This window comes from Eretmochelys imbricata, chromosome 4, assembly GCF_965152235.1.
Source record: "Eretmochelys imbricata isolate rEreImb1 chromosome 4, rEreImb1.hap1, whole genome shotgun sequence".
Taxonomy (NCBI): Eukaryota; Metazoa; Chordata; order Testudines; family Cheloniidae; genus Eretmochelys; species Eretmochelys imbricata.
This window is the reverse complement of record NC_135575.1, coordinates 28,027,601-28,048,712: the sequence shown is the minus strand read 5'-3', so window position 1 is coordinate 28,048,712 and position 21,112 is coordinate 28,027,601. Positions and strand designations below refer to the sequence as shown.

General features: G+C 40.8%; 1 protein-coding gene across 1 annotated transcript in view; it reads right to left on the bottom strand.

Annotated features, from left to right (window-relative positions):
• The window catches only part of BMPR1B (bone morphogenetic protein receptor type 1B), a 40,474-nt gene extending 25,884 nt beyond the window's left edge, over positions 1–14,590 (bottom strand). Inside the window, exons 1-2 of the mRNA XM_077814757.1 lie at positions 14,453–14,590; positions 7,720–7,934 (exon numbers count right to left, since the gene is read on the bottom strand). Of these exons, the coding sequence (XP_077670883.1) occupies positions 7,720–7,934; positions 14,453–14,590 (353 nt within the window). The remainder of the gene's footprint in view (positions 1–7,719; positions 7,935–14,452) is intronic.
• Positions 14,591–21,112: the final 6,522 nt, after the last annotated feature.

Below are 21,112 nucleotides of genomic sequence, written 5' to 3'. Positions count from 1 at the left end.
CCACACAAGCCTCCCAGTCAGCAAAACTGACCCTGTTCTGCTGTGTGGAGCACATCCCAGATGCCAAGAAGCCACAGAGGGACACTCTTTTTTCCCCATCTGTGACGGCCCTCTCTACAACACTGCACAAAAAGATGTGAGGACACTCTGCAACATGGAATGGAGGATTCGCCCAATGCCCACAGAGAACACTTTATAAAGCTCATTTACTGTGTTAAGTACAGGACCTATATCTACAGTTTCCAACCCAAAGATGACTCTGACATGGCAATAATACCAACCACTGAGACATCCCTCTGCATTTTTGCTTCTGTCTCTATCATCACACACAAAATTCACTTTAACAGGTGCTTGGGTTATTTACAAAAATGAATAATCAAAATACAGATAATTTATATTCTAGTTTTGTGGTTGAAAAAACAAAGCACATTAAAACAAGTAATTTTCTGTGCACATATGCAAGATCTTAGGCTGAGCCAGTGAATACGCTTGTATGCTGTACAGTGTAGCTCCATTTTTTTAACGTTGCAAAATGAAAAGACAAATGTAAAGTGAGTATTTTCTAATATGGAGTGCGTGTTCTTGGTTTAAGTAAATTCAATTTATTGTGTCAATCTCCCATTTTCTGGAGCTTCCTCTCTGAAGCTCATTGTGCTGGCTGAGACAATGCAAAGGGGTTCAGCAGAGATTGGAGTATTATCAGTGATTATTTACCATAACATAAAGGTACATGGGCCTACATTTTCAAAAAGTTATTAGTGATTTTGAATGACCAATGTGAGACCTTAACAAGGCCTTAATTTTCAGAAAGTTTTGAGCACCTGCACGCTGAAAATCAGGCCCCATTAAGCTGTCTCAAGTTGGGCACCTGAAATTTGATAGACACCTTGGAAAATTTAGGCCATGATGCTTTTACAAAGCACAAAGTAAGACAAATCCCATTCAAAACAGATTAACGCAGGATGCAGAGAGAAGAACGAGGGAGTCATGAACTGTATTAATTTTGAGAGTACAGAGGAAAGCGAGGCTTACCTCAGCACAACACTCAGTTGGAATTGGGTTCATGGATGGAGGAGAAAGATTCACGCCAAGGTCTTGTTGTAACTGAATCATTTAGCCCATGCTTAATATGGATCCCCTGCTCTTCTTCCCCAAAGTATTTAAGGAGTTACACTTGACCTAGGCACTGCTAGATTTTAAAGAATGGCAGAATATTCTTTTTTGTGTAATATTATGAATAAAAATAGCTGAGCACTATAGCTTCCCCCTTCAAATCACAACAAACCTTTGCTTTTCAACGACCATTCCAGAGGACGTGGGTCCATGCTGATGATGGATTCTGCTCAACAATGATCCAAAGCAGTGCAGACTGACGCATGTTCGTTTTCGTCAGATGCCACCAGCAGAAGGCTGATTTTTGTTTTTGGTGGTTCAGTTTCTGTAGTTTCCACATTGGAGTGTTGCTTTTTTAAGACTTCTGAAAGCATGCTCCACACCTAGTCCCTCTCAGATTTTGGAAGGCACATTCTGAAATCTAGGGTCAAGTGCTGTAGCTATCTTTAGAAATCTCACATCGGTATCTTCTTTGCCTTTTGTCAAATCTGCAGTGAAAGTGTTCTTAAACTGCTGTAATGTGAAATATATGGCAGAACGCGGGTAAAACGGAGCAGGGGACATACAATTCTCCCCCAAAGAGTTCAGTCACAAATTTAATTAACACATTATTTTTTTAACGAGCGTCATCGGCATGGAAGCATGTCCTCTGGAAGGGTGGTCGAAGCACGAAGTGGCATACAAATGTTTAGCATATCTGGCACGTAAATACCTTGCAAAGCCGGCTACAAAAGTGCCATGCGAAAACTGCCTGTTCTCACTTTCAGGAGACACTGTAAATGATAAGCAGGCAGCATTATGTCCCATAAATGTAAACAAACTTGTTTGTCTTCGCAATTGGCTGAGTAAGAAGTAGGACTGAGTGGACTTGTAGGCGCTAAAGTTTTACACTGGTTTTTTTTTGAGTGCAGTTTTGTAACCAAAAAAAAATCTACATTTGTAAGTTGCACTTTCTCGATAAAGCGATTGCACTATAGTACTTGTATGAGGTGAATTGAAAAATACTATTTCTTTTATCATTTTTACAGTGCAAATATTTGTAATAAAAATAATAATATAAAGTGAGCACTGTGCACTTTGTATTCTGTGTTGTAACTGAAATAAATATATTTGAAAATGTAGAAAAACATCCGAGCTATTTAATGAATTTCACTTGGTAGTCTATTGCTTAACAGTTCAATTAAAACTGCTGTTAATCATGATTTTTTTTCTAGTTAATCGCTTGAGTTAACTGAGATTAATCGACAGCCCTACTTCTGACAAAAGACAAAGGACCTTAATTTGGTATTTCAGCCTTCTGCTGAAGTCCTCTCCCCCTACATTTGAAATTAGAGATACTCACAGCTCCATAGTCTGATAACAAAATGAGAATAAAATTGCTCGCACGTCCCATGCAAACAACCCCTGGCAAAGCAATTTTATTCTCTATTACGGTTGATAAACCAAAGCTAAGCGTTTTAACTGCTTTAAAACACAGCTGTGTAGAAACACAACCAACGCAGACCATTAGGTAAAATATCTGAGAAACCAGATAGAACTTGCTTTGCACGGCAGTCGGACAAAAGCTCTGGGACAGACTTTTTAAAACTGCAGGCACATGTCTTTGCATAGAAAATTGTATATATGACCATGCACCTAATCAGTGAATGTGATTACTTTGATTGCATTGTGTACATGCCCAGTGAAGTCCAATTTTTTTTCGTATGCAACTACCCTATGGGTATGCACGACTGCAGTAACTTCATGCATTTTGCATGTGCAAATGCATCGTGTCAATTTTTAAAATGAGGCTCAATTTGTCTTGAAACTAAGCAGCTTTGAAATTCTGTTTTGAAAACCTATTTTGAACCCCCACAGCAGAAAGATGGTTAAAGTTTCAACAGGTTGTGAGTTAACAATCTTTACAAGTATAGACATATGAAGTTCTTACAAATACTTTCACCTCTTCCTGAGAAAGGTCCCTGTTAATCAATCAGTCTTCCAAACACCTGTGTGCTCAGCCACTGTCTCTCTCAGTTAGATTGACACTATTTGCATATCTTTTGTGATAATGTAAGGTAACAAGGATAAACAATACCCCATAGCCTTGAAAACCTATCAGACTCTAGGGAATTCATGCTGAAGCTCAAAGACAAACATGAAACTAAGCACCCTATCCTGTCTCTGAAATCTAGGTGCAAAACAATCATTTTCAAGACCAAATGACTTGTTAACTACATAATATAAAGGTGACCCTTGAAAATTTGCCAATTGCCTTAGATAACTAAGTCAATATTTGCAGTTGGATAACCCCACAGTTTAGAGTAATAAAAGTATTACCTACAGTAAATATAGGCAAGTAGGAGAGGAATACTGTAGATAATGAGCTAACCGTAGCCATTTATTTTAGTTGCCAGGTGTTTAAAAGGGCCACCACTGTTGCTATAAATTACAGTAATTATTTTTTTAATTGTTAAAATCATGCTAGCTTTAAGAGAAAATAATTAAGCGTGTTCTTAACTTATCTGTAGGGCTAAAGTATTGCTGAACATGTGCGCTATAAAATTGCCCATTGTTCACAGTACTATAGAGTTGTTATGAAGGCAGCAGGTAGTTGAGGGATTTGATGGACACTTGCTTTTAGAATGCTGACTTGCCCATCCGATGTAGTCCCTGCAAAAAGTATAAGAAATACAATCCTGGAAGGGTTTCTAAGTGGCCACAAGATGTCCTCATTTTTATACAAACATCCAGATGGATAACAGTACAGCTGGTTGGCAGTCAGTAGTGTCATACCACCCCAACTAAATACCTGTCAAAGCAGACCAACATTTCCTGGCAGAGAAGCAGGTTGCTTTTTTCAGAAGGAAATTCAATACTGTACCTCACTGCAGTCGCAACAGGGCTGTGCTCTATATCTGAGTCTTAATTTGAATACACCTGGAAGTGCTTTCTCACTGAACTTTCAGAAAATCGGTTCCCTGACCCGTGAAAGGTCCCCTGCCTTTGGTAGTGTTCCAACAACAGGGGTCTCAAGCCTGAAATTTTGCTGGGCTCTGGCCAGCTGGTCTAATGAAATTTCACTTGCATTGTTGGGCTAGGGGTGACCTAGAATACACTGCTCCTACTCTGTGCACAATGAAATCTCATAACTCATAAGATCTGAAGGCAGCCAATGACCTAGCAGACTGATAGGGTTGCTGAGAGACTGAGATGGATTTCATAAAAGATAGGAAGCCCTTTTGGTGATTAGGGGAGACAGAGTGTAGATAATTAACTCAACTACTGTAAGAAGATTTTACCAGAATAAGTTCACCTATACATCACACAAACACAGTGGCATCTCCTTCATTTGAACTCTGATAAGGAGAAACATCATTTATAGAGAAGTAGAATGAAAGTTCCTGATTGTTTTAAGGCATTGCAATGTGCAAACAGCAATTCAGATTACAGCGAAGGGTGAAAATTAAAGGCTCTACGGTGTGAGGGTCCCAAAGTAAAAGGAGTCCCAGTTTAGCAGGGTAGGCTTGGCCAAATCTCTTGAGAACTGGTTACAACAGAGTCAGCTGACTGGTGACCTAGCAATCTCTCTCAGCTCTATCTCCTTCACCTGAATATCCCGCCGTCCAGATCTGAAGAAGAGCTCTGTGTAGCTTGCAAGTGTGTTTCTTTCACCAACAGAAGTTCGTCCACTAGGAGATATTACCTCACCCCCCTCGTCTCTCTAATATCGCTCGCTCACTCACTCCTTCCCAACTTCAGAGGCTGGGCACCCTTCTCAATACAGAGGTCCATTTTATCTCTCTTCCTTAATTCTGAATTATGTATGGAAGACTTTAGAAAGAAAAAATATTAAAAAGTAACTGGACTCTGCAAATATAAGGAAAATCAGTGTCACTTGGAGCTCAGACATAGCTACTACAATGACGGAAGGTGTACAAATATTAAATCGTCATCCTTGAAAAGAGTCCTTTTATATTATATTTGGAAAGAGGTCCCTTTGAATTATATTTTTACTTTATTGCTGATAAATCATAGGGTATCTTTAAAGAGAAAGGTAGTTGAAGAAATATGGTACAAACTTCCATTGTCCAGGTACTGGCTTCACAATTTTTTCTTTTATGCCACTGCTCAGTGTGAAATTAACAAGGAATACTGTGTTCAGATGACATATGAAAGGGCAACTGGTGGGGGAAAATGAAAGCGTTTTAGGGATAGAAGGGTTGTGCTGGGCTGGACGGAGAAGAAGGTTTTGTGAGATAAATTCCAGCTTAAACTAAACACCTGACACCCTAATTAAAACTGGAAATAAAGCTCCAAAGAGGTGTGACTTCAATAAGGATGATTTTGCGACTGGATGTTTAACAATGTGAGAATCATGTTAACAGAACATAAATTTACCATTAAATTCCCCTCTCATTTAGGCTGAAATGACATCATATTCTGGCATTTTACTTTTTTTTAACTGTTTGTAAGTGGTTAGTTTTAGGTACATATAGCTGAAAACAGCTACCCGTTATGATTTAAAACTAAAGGGATATGTTTTAAAAGTGTGACATGGAAGGACTCTGAATAAATCCTGATGTTTGTGAGTGGGATTTGTGCTGAGAGACGAAGCTATGATGACCTAACCCAGTGGTTCTCAAACTTTTTCCTGGTGACCCCTTTCTCATAGCAAGCCTTTGAGTGCGACGCCCCCTTATAAATTAAAAACACCTTTTAATATAGTTAACACCACTATAAATGCTGGAGGCAAAGCGGGGTTGGGGTGGAGGTTGACAGCTCGCGACCTCCCATGTAATAACCTCATGACCCCCTGAGGGGTCCCGACCCCCAGTTTGAGAACCCCTGACCTAACCCCTGGTGGAGACAGTGCTAGGTCAACAGAAGGAATGATTCTTCCATCGACTTAGCAACCGCCTCTCGGAGACGAGGTAGATTAACGACAGGGACAGGAGAACCCCCGTCTATTGTTGTAGTGAGGGTCTAGACTGCAGTGCTGCGACTGTAGCACTTTACATGTAGATATCGCCGTAGGCTGGTCTACACTGGAAAATTAGGCCTGTTTAACTATGTTGCTCAGGGGTGTAAGCCGACCTAAGTCCCCGTGTAGACAGCGTAGGTCGATGGAAGAATTCTTGTTGATCTAGCTGCTGCCTCTCAGGGAAGCGGGTTACCTATCGTGACAGGAGAGCCCCTTCCTACTCTGAAATGCGAAAGCAGCACATCTGCTGCCACTGTAGCGTTTTAAGTATAGTCGAACCCTCAGAAACTTTACATTACACTGCTAATGAGGTGTTAGCTTGGTGGCAGGTTCTGTTTCTTGGTCGTGGGGATGCTGACTTACATCAGCCAACTGAACGTTTCCAAAGCGGACACCTTTGTGTTTTCTTATTTTCTAATCAGCTGCAACTTTTTAGCGACTGCTTTATAAGTCCTCTGCTGTGAAAGCTGGCATGTGTAAAAACAGTGGCTCTCCTTAGACATGAACAGGAAATGGCTGATTCACACAGCAGAGAACCTGCAAACTGGTAGCCAAGTGTGGAGTTTTAAACCTTAAAACAAAATACCATGCAATAGCGGTTAAATGCTGCTTCTAGACAGAGTGCTAGGACCTGGAGGAGGAGCTGAAAGTGGGACAGAAAAATACTATCCCAGGCTTTTATCAAAGCTTTGGCACTTTTAAACTTGACAGGTCTTGAAATTGCAGGTTGTGCAGAATAGTGTCAAACTGAGAAGCAACTATTTTTAAAAACCCCTCTCCAAATCTCTACCAACATCTTGAACAACCTTGGAGATTCCTCCCATTCTGTTCTTTCACAACACTTTGCCTTGAGAAGCAGTCCAGTAGTATTAAAATATCAAACTCCCTGTAACCTCCTCAGATAGAACTGCATATCCAACTGGAATGTCCAGTCACAGTAATATACCTATGTCCCAGTTCTAAAGTTATTGCATACCCAATACTCCACCGGACTTGGATGAGAGCATAAAAGCTGTAGGAACTTAACATTAAATTGCAAAATCTTCAGTATTCCACATTCCTTACAGAAGCAGAACTCAGAGTTCCACATATACAGGGAAAAGAGAACAACAGAGTTGAAATTCACCACACCAATCTGAGAGCAGCATTTCCTCCTCACGTTGCTACAAGAAAGGCTAACCACATATACATCTCAGGTTAGATTGCGCCATTATTTAGCCACTAACAACCACTAACCCTCCAAAGAGGCGATGCCTTACACTACTCCAGGAGAAGCACAATTTCTTTAACGCTGGTCTTTATGTACAGGGGAAGAGCAGTTTGCTCCATCCATACATAAGCTATGGCTTGTACTTTTTGATAACCTATTCATAATTCAACTATGTCTCATATGCAAATTATTACGATGAGTATTGGCCTAAAATTTCAAACCTGAATGCATCAAGTTATCTTTAGGCATCTATTTAAAAATGGGCTGATCTATAGAGTGCCCACCACTCCCATTTAATTGTACACTGATCCAAGGTATTAAAGGTGCCTAAACAGATTGGGATGCCTAACTTGAGGCACCCAAGTTTTAAAATGTTAATTATTGTACATAACCTTCCCCCCGAAATATCTGAAATACAAGTTGTTCCATCAACCTGCAGGTGCTGTCGACTGAGTCCTCTGGACAGTGGTGATTGCAGTGACACTGCAGTGGCTTCTGGGGAGGAGCAGGTGCCGTACTCTCACCATCTTCCTTTCTGTTCTCCAAGTTCAACTGTCCAGAACTCCGCAAATACGGTTTGTCTAGACCACTGGCTACAAAAGAAAGAAGAAATGTAAGTTTCCAGGCAGGAGGGGGGTGTGCAAGACTCTGAACAAATCTCAATTTTTTGTTCTTACTCTCAAAAATTTTACACAGTTCTTTGTTTTGTATTGGAGATTAAAGTTGCTGAAAGATGACTCTAAAATGTAATTGTGGGGTTTTATGTTTATTGTGCCTCAATGATTCCATATCAAATTTGCTAATTGTATACATTTTCTAACAGCCATCCATACATCCTCAAGTGGGAGCTGAGACTCAAACCATTCCCCCTCTGCCTTTCGGTCCATCATTACCAGTACCAGATTCTGAAAGACAAATTCCGTAATTGGTTACACCATTGCAATCTCCTTTGCAAAGGTGTCTTCGTACTTAAGCCTCAGTTGTACCTGTACAGCCCCATTATCTTCAGTGAAATTGCACAGTTGCAACAGAGAGGGCAAGGTTTGGTCCAGTAATATTAGTTATAGTTTATTGACGGTGAGTGGATGGAATAGAATCCAGCTCCCTCTCCCAAATTTATGTTGCCTCTTCAATTAAAAAAATGTTAAAAACAACTTATTTTTGTCAACAAAAGCAAGGAAATATTCCTTTAATTATACACAGTGTCGTCTATTATGTAAGAAAGTGCCAGTTTTTATATAGTAACTAGAGAGTATGAATGCACTTTAGGATGAACAATTCCAAGCCTTACGGAGGTTATTAATCCCCTCTCAAACCAGCAAGCATGACGTGATTTAGGGCTCTGTCTTTTTGGAGGGGGTGGGGGGGATGGTCAAAGGATTTTCTCTTTTTCAGTACTACTCAGGCAGCTCTTAAAACTAACAGACTTAGAATTTCAGTCTCAAGGACAAAACAATTAGCTCAGCATTAAAACCACCATTAGCAGTTTCTTACTTTTAATTTTCTCCCTCCTGCCCCGCCTGTAATCTCTTTCAAGTGTCATCTAGACTACAGCCAACTCTCTCAACCTGCGGAGTTTAGACAGCATCTGGATAAACCCCCCACATTCTTATCTTACTTTTTTATTTACCATCTTTAAAAACCATGTGCATTTTCATAGTTTTGATTCCCAGTCTGTTTCTCCAGATCCAACCAAACACTTTTTCTCACGCCTCCAGCAGGGAATGAGCATAGTTTCCTCTGCAGTGACTATTCCTTACCACTCGGGTAGCTGTGATGCAACTGAGGACAAGACAGGGAGACGAGCTTTCCTCCTCTGCTCCCTCCACTGGTGTCCAGCCAGTGTGGAGTTGCTGGGCAGAAAAAACTGAGGAGGGGTGGCAGAAAGTAGCTGCCTCAGACTTTAATGACGAGGAGGTGATAGGGATAGAATAAGATGGCAGAGGGTGAAGGGATAAAAGGCTAGGGGGACAGGAACCATAGGGCTATCCCCCTCAACCTTTACCCCCTTTAGGCCCAGTCTCCTCATGGGACACTCTGGGCGCTTTCAGGTTTCAGACTGGGTCAATCCCTCTGTACCTGGATAAACTCTGCACACAGAGCTTAGCTTTTCCATCTCAATGAAACCTGTTCAGAAAACAACTATGATTGCTGTACAAGTTTTAATGTTCTCCTAATTCATTAATGGGTGATATAAATGAACATAGTCTTCAGCAACCTGGAAAAAAAGGTTCTGAGCTCATAAGCTTTGATAAAAGTATGAGCTGATGGTGAAATGCCCAAAAACCACTGATCTAGAGAGAAAACTTAGATTTGGGGAGATTATAGCCCTCCCATTCCAATTTCACCTCCACAGAGTATGGTAGAAAATATCACACTATCGCCATCATGAAAAACATTTGAATTCAACCACCAATGTAATGCGTGTGAAATAGAAAAAAAGGCCCACAGAATGTACATTAAAAGACACATGGAATATACATTAATGGCCTGATCTTGGAAGGTGCTCAACACCCTCACAACTCACTGAACCCCATGAGAGCTTTGAGTATTCGGCCCTGCTGAAAGTCAAACCGAAAACTCATTGTGAAGCATCAGTAACATAAAACATTTGCATTTGGTGCACAATACACCTGGCTTCCCCAGACTCCCATATCTGCTTTTTTTTTTTTAATCTTAGCAAAATCGGAAATTAAAACCAATTTACACAAGGAATTCACTGCATCTGATGTATTCTCTACTTTCCCATAGCTATGATTAATATTAAGTATAATTAAGATTAAGATAAATTATATTTGCATTATGATCTGCTTCTGTTTCTCTAAAAGAGTTACATTTGTAGTTATCATATTTGTAGATCCAGCCTACATCCAACAAATTAACACGAATAAATGTTCCCTTTGTGGGTCACTGGAACACACATTTTTAAACTAAGTCCTCTTTCAACAAGCAGTCACAAAGCAGGTTTTGTGACTATATTTCATTGTTATTTGTGGATAAGGAATCAACTTTTACAATGTTCCAGTCAAATATTTTCAGACATCTGGCTCATGGGCTAGGAAATCTAAAGAAAAATATTAAGAGTAATACTGAGTGAAAACACTAGGCTCTGATTTAATCAACCATGACATTTTCTGGATGTATCTACTAGCCAGCCAGAGCTTTTCTATGGTGAAAATTACAAAATGGTAATGTTCTAAGTCGAACATAAATAATGGGTCTGGAACAATTAAATATCATAGATATCTCTGAAGCTATCAAATTTAGACAAGTTGTCATAAATATAAAGGGAAGGGTAAACCCCTTTAAAATCCCTCCTGGCCAGAGGAAAAATCCTCTCATCTGTAAAGGGTTAAGAAGCTAAAGGTAACCTCGCTGGCATCTGACCAAAATGACCAATGAGGAGACAAGACACTTTCAAAAGCTGGGAGGAGGGATCAAAAAGAAAGGGTCTGTGTCTGTCTGTATGATGCTTTTGCCGGGGCAGAACAGGAATGGAGTCTTAGAACTTAGTAAGTAATCTAGCTAGGTATGTGTTAGATTATGATTTCTTTAAATGGCTGAGAAAATAGCTGTGCTGAATAGAATGAATATTCCTGTCTGTGTGTCTTTTTTGTAACTTAAGGTTTTGCCTAGAGGGATTCTCTATGTTTTGAATCTAACTACCCTGTAAGGTATTTACCATCCTGATTTTACAGAGGTGATTTTTTTTTACTTCTATTAAAAGTCTTCTTGTAAGGAAACTGAATGCTTTTTCACTGTTCTAAGATCCAAGGGTTTGGGTCTGTGGTCACCTATGCAAATTGGTGAGGATTTTTACCAAACCTTCCCCAGGAAGTGGGGTGCAAGGGTTGGGAGGATTTTGGGGGGAAAGACGTGTCCAAACTCCGTTTTTTCAGGAACCCAGATAAAGTTTGGTGGTGGCAGTGGAAATCCAAGGGCAAAGGGTAAAATAATTTGTACCTTGGGGAAGTTTTAACCTAAGCTGGTAAAAGTAAGCTTAGGAGGTTTTCATGCAGGTCCCCACGTCTGTACCCTAGAGTTCAGAGTGGGGAAGGAACCTTGACACAAGCAAATGCCTTCTTCACTATAAATGCAACCTGATGTCTTTCCTTTCCTCACAAATATTTGAAGACAATCCACTGGGCAGCAGACTGATGTGCAGACAGCAATACGGAGTGACATCAGTCAATTCTGATCTAGAACAGCTACTCTCAGTGAATCCAGCAACGACCTAAAACCTAATGAATTAATTAAGGTCTCAAGAAATATAACACACAACTTCTAACTTTTCTAAATCCTGCACTTGCCCATTCACTTACTAAATTATTTTTCAGCTTCATTGTTATAAAATGTCTATTTTTATTAAAATATGAAAAATCATATAACACCTATACTGCATGCACTGCAGAATGATTACATCTGAACAGACCAACATTACAGCACTGAAATGATTGTTTTATGGGAAAGGGAAATTGATAACCGCTAACTCACTGTTCTTTACAGTCAGTCATCAGATAAAAGAATTTCCACATGATTTTTTTGGGGGGGGTGGGGGGGAGGGCAAATAATCAGTTATGACAATGCAGCTCTTAAAGGGAAGTTGTAATAAAGTATGCCTCAGCACAGCCTGATATACTGCATATAAAAGTAAAGAGGTAACAGAAAAGCCACAGTATTGCTGATGAGATTTTATTGGTGATGATCATATACTGAAGAAGAAAAAGAGAATGACGAACAGGCTTCCATCATCTGATACGGTTGCCAAAAAACTGAAAAAAGGTCACATTAAGTACCACACATTTTGATTAAAAAACTGAGTAAATTAAATTTGGTAAGAAGAAAAATAATCCTCCCTTTTCAAATAACATGATACAGTATTACGAAGACCAAAGTTAAGGTTGTAATGCATTTTACTTGACAATTAATTTAATTTGGAATACAGCTGATGGAATATTGGTATGTTGGATTGTCAATGGAAATATGTTTGGGATTATGCTGTATGACATTTTGTTTCCTAGGCTTATTGGCTGTGCTGTTCACAAGTTCTTGCAGTCCTTACTCAGGCAAAATTCCTGCTGAAGTCATCAATTTTGGATTTCTCTCTTTGCATAGATCATATCTTATCAAAAAAAGTCATGACACAAATATCGTTTGTGATGCTGTAGCTGTGTTGGTCCCAGGATATGAGACAGATACTTAAGGGGGGTGAGTTAATATCTTTTTATTGGCCCAGCTTCTGTGGGTGGAAGGGACAGGCTTTCGAGCTGCACAGAGCTCTTCCTCAAATCTGGGGAAGGTAACCAGAGTGTTACAGCTAAATACAAGGTGGGACAGATCGTTAATCAAAAGATATTTACACACGTTATAGGACATCACTTAAGATGAAGTGGCATTTAACACCTCTTCAGTCATAGGACAAAGGAGGGTTAAGTAGGCACCAAGGTTTGCTACAAATTGTTGCCATGAGGCAGAAAACCAGCATCTCTGTGAAGTCTATGGCTTTTAAGCAGAGTTACAAATTTAAATGCCCAGACTCGTCTTTTGAAGGTGTTGTGCAGGTTCCTCTGAGGATGAGGACTGAAAGTCAGATTGGTGCTCGGGTATAGATCTCCAGTGAGCGGAGGGTTGTCCTTGAGTCCTTCAATGAGCGTAACGAATCATTCAACTTCACACGGAACTGACTGGAGGATTTGAAGGGAGCACGGTATGTTGGACTTCCCTGGGGAATCCGGAGGGCTGAAGCTATAACACTGTAGGCATGCCAATAGTCTTCACCATCCCTCAGGTTTCCGTGTTATCTCCATCCATTGAAGGTTGGAGGGATGATCTGGCAACCAATTCACCTTCCTCAATGAGTGCTTGGAACTACGCTCTATCCTCCTGCAGGAGACTGTCAGTGAATTAAATGAATATGGAATAATTAACAAAATTGTATTTAGACATTAATACTCTGACAATTTGCTATGCGGCACCGCAGGCTGGTTGAAGTAAAAATATTCCAAACAGATCCAAATGTTTACCTTCCTTATCAGAAGGGGTGGATGTTGCTATCTTCTTTCAGTGACTGTTTGGACTATTAAGGAGTTTGGGACAAGGTGTATAAATAAATTCTGATCCTGTGGCTGGAACAAAGTATTTCTTTTCTATCCCTTTTTGGGGTGGGAGTGCATCTGGCTGGGGCATGCCAGACCACCTTGGACAATTCTAAGATGGTTTCATTAATGGGGAGTGACACTCCACAGAATGCTGAGGAATTTGGAGTGTCTCTTGCACTTTCTCCATGTGTCAGCGATCTTCCTTAACAGGTTTTGGAATTACTTGCAAACACTTGCAGAGAAGGCAAGGCCATACAACCGCTCATCAGGGGATGAAGATGACAGCCTCATCAGAACTATCTGTCTGTTCTCCTCATCCATTTGTTCCTGAGGGGGTTCAGGTTCCTCTACTCACTGGGATTGTACCAACTCAGGATAACACATCTACAGGTACCAAGGTCCCCAGTAATGCTAGTCACAGAGGCTGAGTAATGGTTGAACACAGGGTTCCATTGGTTCCAAGAGGGGTATGTTGTCTTATAAAAATGGGAGAGAACCCAACAGACTCTGGATCCTCTATCTGGGCAAACCTCCTGCCTTGGCAGAGATGGTGATACTCTCTCACCAATGTCAGATCCATCCAAGGAGGGAAAAGTTGGTTCCAATTCCATGGGCAGTGCCATTGGTATCATGAATCTTGTGATGCCATGGCTAGTGGAAAATACTGGAAAGTAACTCTCTTTCACATCCTCCCTGGACTGGGGATGTTATGCTCTCTCTTGTGAGGACTGGATCAAAGAGGATGGCAGACTCCAGATCTGGGAGGAGGAGGATACCCTCAGTGGCAATGTATTTCTACCCAGCCATGGCAAGGTGCGGAGGTTCTGTCCTTTCATAGCAGTGGAATTGGCTTGGTTAGAGTTCTCTATCTTGATGATTCTTTATTGCAGTGCGCCAATGCCACTGAAGTAGGAGGCACTTGGTGCTCTTCTTTTGTTGGTGCCGTGGATGGTCCCACTTGTGCAGATGGTGTTGGTCTTGGAGTACTTTTGCTTTTCGGAGCTGGAGGATTGGTACCATGCCCCTTATGTGCTCATGAGCCTCGTGTTCCAGGGTGAAGAGTCTCACCTGACTTTGATGGTGTGAGGGAAGAGGTCTTTTTCTTGGAGGTGGACCAGGACGGGGGTTTCTCTCATCTCTGATGAAAATGTTTTCTACCCTCTCAGTGTTCCCGTGTGGAGGACTCTTCAGCTCTCCTCCGATCATCCCCAGAATCAAAAGTCACTGTGCTCGGAAGCATGCTTCTCGGTGCCTCTGTCCATCGTACAGGGAGTGTCTGCCCAACCGAGTCAGAATGGGGCACCATCCACAAGAAATCTTTGGAGCCTATAGTCATGGGCTTGGTGAGTTCTGCTAGCAAAGGATCAACAAATGTTGCACTTAGAGCAGATGTTAGTTTCCCCGAGGCAATAGAGATACTTTTGGTAGTTGTTGCTGACCAGGAAGGCCAGGGTACAGGAGAGAGAGTTCCTGGATCCCAGCATCTTGAGCACACTAGTCACTCTGTATGGGGTGAGGGGACGGACCCTCAAGCCCCAAACTTATCCTGACTAGCTAAATACTAAGAAACTATCTAAAACTATCTAAAAAGTAGCAAAAAAGGGACTATTCACAATTATTTACACGTAAAATGTTGAAGAAGGTAGAAAATGCTGCAGACATGGAAAGCCACCGTCTCAGACCACGGGCACTAGAAAGGAACTGGAGACACAGTTGGCCTGCGTGCCCCTTACGCCCTCAGTTCGGAGCAAGAGGAGGAGAAGGGCACAGGCACAGACCTATGGACACTGCTTCCGATCTCAGTAGCATGCAGCACATGTGTACCCACAGTAGAATAGCCTAGAGACCACGACTTGAAGAAAAAGCTGTAGTTATTTCTATTTTCAAGCTGCAACTCCTGATGCCTTTCCCAATGTGTTGCCAGGGTCATACAGCAAATTTCGAATGCCACTATCTCCAGATTAAATAAATATCATTGCAAGCAGAGTCCTGAAAACTGTTCTGAATGCCAGCAAGCAAAGAAAATATAGACAAGAAACAATGCAACCCGATGCTCTTGCTACTAAACTATGCTTTGATATTTGATCTTAAGGAAACATCAAAGATTGCAACGAGCACATCACAGCATTTCACTGATTATCATTTCAGATGATGATATACCAATTGGCAAAGGCGTTAAGACAATGACATTTGAGAGCAAAAGTAATACAGGAACTTGAACCTCTGCTCTTGTTCCATACAACTGATAAATCATCATAGCTCATCTTCCCGATTCCAACTAAAAAGTGATCCAGGACACCTCACTAGTATTCAGGAGAAAATACTAACTACAAAAGCAAAATATTAACTGGATTTCCCCCCCAAAAAAGCAGAGACTATAGCTGCATATTAAAATATAATGACGACACGTATGTGCCAAGCTTACAAAACACTGCACTGACATTATTCGTAAGTGTCACTGCCCTTTCAACTAATTTTGTTTTAGCTGTTCATGGTTAGAACTAAAATACAGTATCAGTTCAGACCACACCGCAGAGTAACAAGGCCTTTTTGAACCAGACTTATATTTGATACGTTTCTTTTTCAGTTCCATGACATGAGTTGTTTCATCTCACCTCACCTCAGGACATATTTTCAAATGAATCCCAAGCCAGCTGCGAAATTCATGCATGCAGAATTTAAATACCTTAGTTGACACAAATTGTGTCCTCTGTGCACGCAAGTGATTATACACATACGCTTGACGCTGTAAACGTACAGGACGTTTCTGAAATTTGGCTCTCTGATTAATTCATCCTGAGTCTTTCCACAATCCCTATTCGCCAGAACTCTCACTGCCCCTTCCCTCGGTGACTGAGGCTCCGGGTACACGACAGAGCTTATGGGGAGGCAGCTGCATGGATGCAGCTGTGCCTCTGTAGTGCTACGAGTGCAGACACTCGGAGCTGACGGGAGAGAGCTCTCCCCTCGACTTAATTACTCCAGGCCGCACGAGCGGCGGTAGCTGTGTCGGCAGGAGCAGCACTGTCCACGCCGGCCCTTAGCTCGGTTTAACTTCTCTCACACGCGGGGGGGGGGGGCGGCTTACTCACACCCCTAGCGACATAACTTATACCGACTTAAGCTGTCAGCGTACACAACTGTGAGTGAGTTGGGTGGGTGGATCAGTTCATCTCTCCAGGGAACAGCAACACAGCGTGATGAGTTATTTGGTGGGAAAGTGATACCCAACGCCCCAAAATCTCATGGACTTCAGTGACGCGCTGAAATGTCCATATGCTGCTGAATTAGCTGCTCAACCATTTGCAAAAATTTTAACTTCTCGGAGGCAAATGCCACCCTGCCAAGTCAGCAGACCAACTAGCAAGTCAGTGTTTTAAGTAACTGAATAACTAACCATCTAAATTAGTGTACTGTTTAGCTGCCAAAAGAGGGAGTGAATTGAACTGACTACAGTTCCTGTTGGGCTAACCACACACATGCTGAACAGGGATGCTGCTTTTTGACATGCAATAAAAGTCTCATTCTCTTACCTCCTATTATAACCATCCTCTGAACTGAATGTGTGGAAACAGCAAGCAAGGAAAACAATCGTTAAGTAGTCAGTGAGGGCTGAGGTACAAAACGTATCTCTGGCTGAAAAGATGGGTGAATTCAAGAGCAAGTGTCACTGACTTACTCCGTTTGACAGAAAGCTACCCCACACCATGCTTCAACTCTAGGGAAAGCTGCTCTATTACACACCAAAATTAATTGCACACATGAAACAACTATAATCAATTTTGACCACAGACAGCAGGGGTATAATTTGCTAGAAGTATTCGAGCAGCCTAAAAGCATTTCTGTGTTTGAAAACCATAGTGCATCTGTTCAGTTCGGCTATGCTGGAGTGGAAGCACATTCACAGCCCTGCACCTTCTGACAATAACATCAAGGAATCAACTGGCTCTTCTGGCAGACTGCCATGGTTTGGGGTTCTGGCTTTATTCAGAGGAAGACACTGTTTCAGCTGTCTGCTTCCCAGATTTTTTTTTAAACTAATGCAAGCAAGTCTTTTGAGGTATACAATAAGCAGCATTTTTGCCCCCTGATGTTAAGAAAAAGGAAGCAAGTTACGCAGGGATTCAAAACTTCTAACCAAAAATCAGCCTAGACACAATGAAACTCTACAAATCTCGATAGAGGCCTGCTTGACTTTGTGCAATAGAAAATTATAGGACCATGCAGCAAAAGTTAGGTCTGAATGGTCTAAGTTCACGTTCACTCCCCATTCTGCTGTATTTACGTGAGCAGATCTTTCACGGATATCAATCAGTCTCTCACTTCATTTAAAACATTAAAATAGCCTGATCTTTTTCACTTTGGTTTTAATCAATTCCGACTAAGAGTCATACTTTGAAATGTTATGAAATAACATTTGTTATCAGTGTCCTGTGCACATCTTGCATATCACACATACTGCAAGAGAGCAGAATATCAGAGTCAAGGTGTGAGTCTGCACACGCAGATCAGCCTCACTGATTTCATTGATTAAAACACTTAATCGAAAGTCAGGAGATATGTGTTCACCTCATCTCTGCCACTGACTCACTTGCTAACTAAGAGCACTCTGTCCCTCAGTTTCCATATCTGGAACATTGGAATAAAGAAGCCTTACTTAATCTTTATAAGGACTTTGAGGCTTATAGACAAAAAGCAATTTGTAAGTTTTGAGTAATAGTTTCCTATAATTAGTACTGCTACTTAAAAAAGATCATAAACAAAAGTTATAAGACTGGTCTATTTTCATTATCCAGCCAAACAGAAATATAAAATAAAAACAGCTTACAGGGAGAAAAAATAAATAAAATTGCAGAATTATCTAAGGTTTAAATAATGTATAGTATTATTATGAAACGCGTTAGGTAACGTTTAATATTTATTTTCCAGACATATCCCTTTCTCCTCACATACATTATAATGATAATGTTCCTTTAAAAGAGAATCCATTGTTAAATTCACCTGTTACTATGGCTAAATATAACAATTCCAAACACTGTAAAGCATCAACAAAATACAAACTACCATGGCATTGCAACAGCTAATAATTACTATTAATAAATCCTTTCATGTTAGAAAGGTTTTTAAATGTACAGAAACAGATGAATGAAAAAGCAAGTTTTTGAGGAACAAAGACAAAAATATTTCATTTTTTTGCCAGCCTGAGTTCCAGTTATGATGTTCTTTAAAAATCTCTCTCACCTGGACTCTTCTGTACCAGAATGTGAAAGGCATAACTTTCTGGAATTTTTACAATATTCTTTGTTTAAATTGATCTCACTCCCTTTTCATATATAGTGCTAATGAAAGCGTGGATGGATAACCTTGTTTGTTTCTTAGTGGTCTGACATATATTCGAAGGCAATACACTAAAATTCAAAATGAAGGTCATCTGAATTCTCAGAAGTACTTCACCACAGAACTAACAGATTTTGATTCTGCAAAGAGTCTGAATTTAAAATATTTAAGATCTTAACGATGTAATTCTCGTTAGGAAAGTTCACAGAGGAACTACAGAGAAAGTTGTAAGAACACATGTATAATAAGTACCTGTCTACCCTTTGCCCCATGGGATAGCTCTGCATCTACATGCCACTTAAACTAAGCTGCATTCTCTAATCATGTTTGACCTTTTGTCATGTTTGTTCCCATGTTTACCTTTTGTCAAAAACCACTGAACTTCTTTCCTTTTTTCAAAAAGCGGCCAAACTCTGAAAACTTCTTTAGAATTCAGCTGAAACCATTCTTTTTTTTTTTTTTTTTTTAAAAAGAGCTTTGTAAGAGAAAAAGCTGACCCTTTCACTTACATTCAATTTCCGTATGCTTGTTATATCAATGCCAGATTCCCCCTGGATGAGAGTCAGGTGAGGAGGCACAGAGCTGCTCGGGGGTTCCACTAACAAAACACAGCACCATACGTTGGGCTAATCCTGCCCCTGTGATGTGTTATTCAGCAGTGAAGAAATGTAGTCCCAGTGGTGATTGCCTAATACAGCTCAGCTGTTTTTCTCAGTATGCTCTTTGATTGTAAGCTAGCAAGCACTATTATTCCAGCCAAGCACAAAGCTATCCTCAGAACATATAGCATATGACAGTAAAAAAGGTGAAAGAAAAAGAAAACCCTGGAATTTTTCTTAAAAAAAAAAAGGTTTCTGACCAATACAGTATTCATTACCATTTCCAGATGGTTACAAGCTGCCTCTGATGTGTGCGTGTGAAAAGCTCTACTGTCGTTCCACTCTCTCTCTACAGCTCTTTGCAGTGCCTCTTTTCACGCTGCTAAACTACATGCGATATATACCATAATTCCCTGGTCTATCTCTCACAGTATTTAACACCATAGATTTTCCAGTAAAAAACCCCACAATCACAAGGCATCAAGATTTCTTCAATTTCTCTTTTATTTACTTTTTGGGTAATATTAAAAATGCAAGTTGAAAACAATATGGTTTATTTAATGGTGCGGCATACAATCAGTGATTTAGCTGTGAAATTCCTAGAATGGGAACAGCCACAAAACAGGCCTTCAGGTTGTGAACTAAGACATACAATACACCACAATATAGTTAGCAAATGACAAAGCTACCTGCAGAAAAAAGACATAGTGCAGAGGAAGATATAGCTCCTTGCTGGAAAGTACAGACTAATTAGAGCCAAGGAAGAGACACTAGTTTAGGAGAGGTTTCAGAGTAACAGCCGTATTAGTCTGTATTCGCAAAAAGAAAAGGAGTACTTGTGGCACCTTAGAGACTAACCAATTTATTTGAGCATGAGCTTTCGTGAGCTACAGCTCACTTCATCGGATGCATACCGTGGAAACTGCAGAAGACATTATATACACAGAGACCATGAAACAATACCTCCTCCCACCCCACTCTCCTGCTGGTAATAGCTTATCTAAAGTGATCATCAAGTTGGGCCATTTCCAGCACAAATCCAGGTTTTCTCACCCTCCGGCCCCCCCCCCCCCCCCCACACACACAAACTCACTCTCCTGCTGGTAATAGCCCATCCAAAGTGACCACTCTCTTTAAAATGTGTATGATAATCAAGGTGGGCCATTTCCAGCACAAATCCAAGTTTTCTCACCCCCCACACCCCCCTCCAAAAACCACACACACAAACTCACTCTCCTGCTGGTAATAGCTTATCCAAAGTGACCACTCTCCTCACAATGTGTATGAAAATCAAGGTGGGCCATTTCCAGCACAAATACAGGTTTTCTCACCCCCCCATCCCACCCCCTTTTTTTTTTCAAAAAAACACACACACAAAAACTCACTCTCCTGCTGGTAATAGCTTATCCAAAGCAACCACTCTCCCTACAATGTGCATGATAATCAAGGTGGGCCATTTCCAGCACAAATACAGGTTTTCTCAACCCCCCCACCCCCATACACACACAAACTCACTCTCCTGCTGGTAATAGCTCATCCAAAGTGACCACTCTCCCTACAATGTGCATGATAATCAAGGTGGGCCATTTCCAGCATAAACCCAAGTTTAACCAGAACGTGGGGGGGGGGGGGGGGTAGAAAAAAACAAGGGGAAATAGGGTTTCCCTGGCTCTGCACCTATAAATCACTGCATATAGTCCCCCGACCTGCGACATATATTAGTAGTTTACAAAGCTTTATAACAAAATTACATCTTAATATTCTTCACAGTAAGTCCTAGAAATCATTTAGT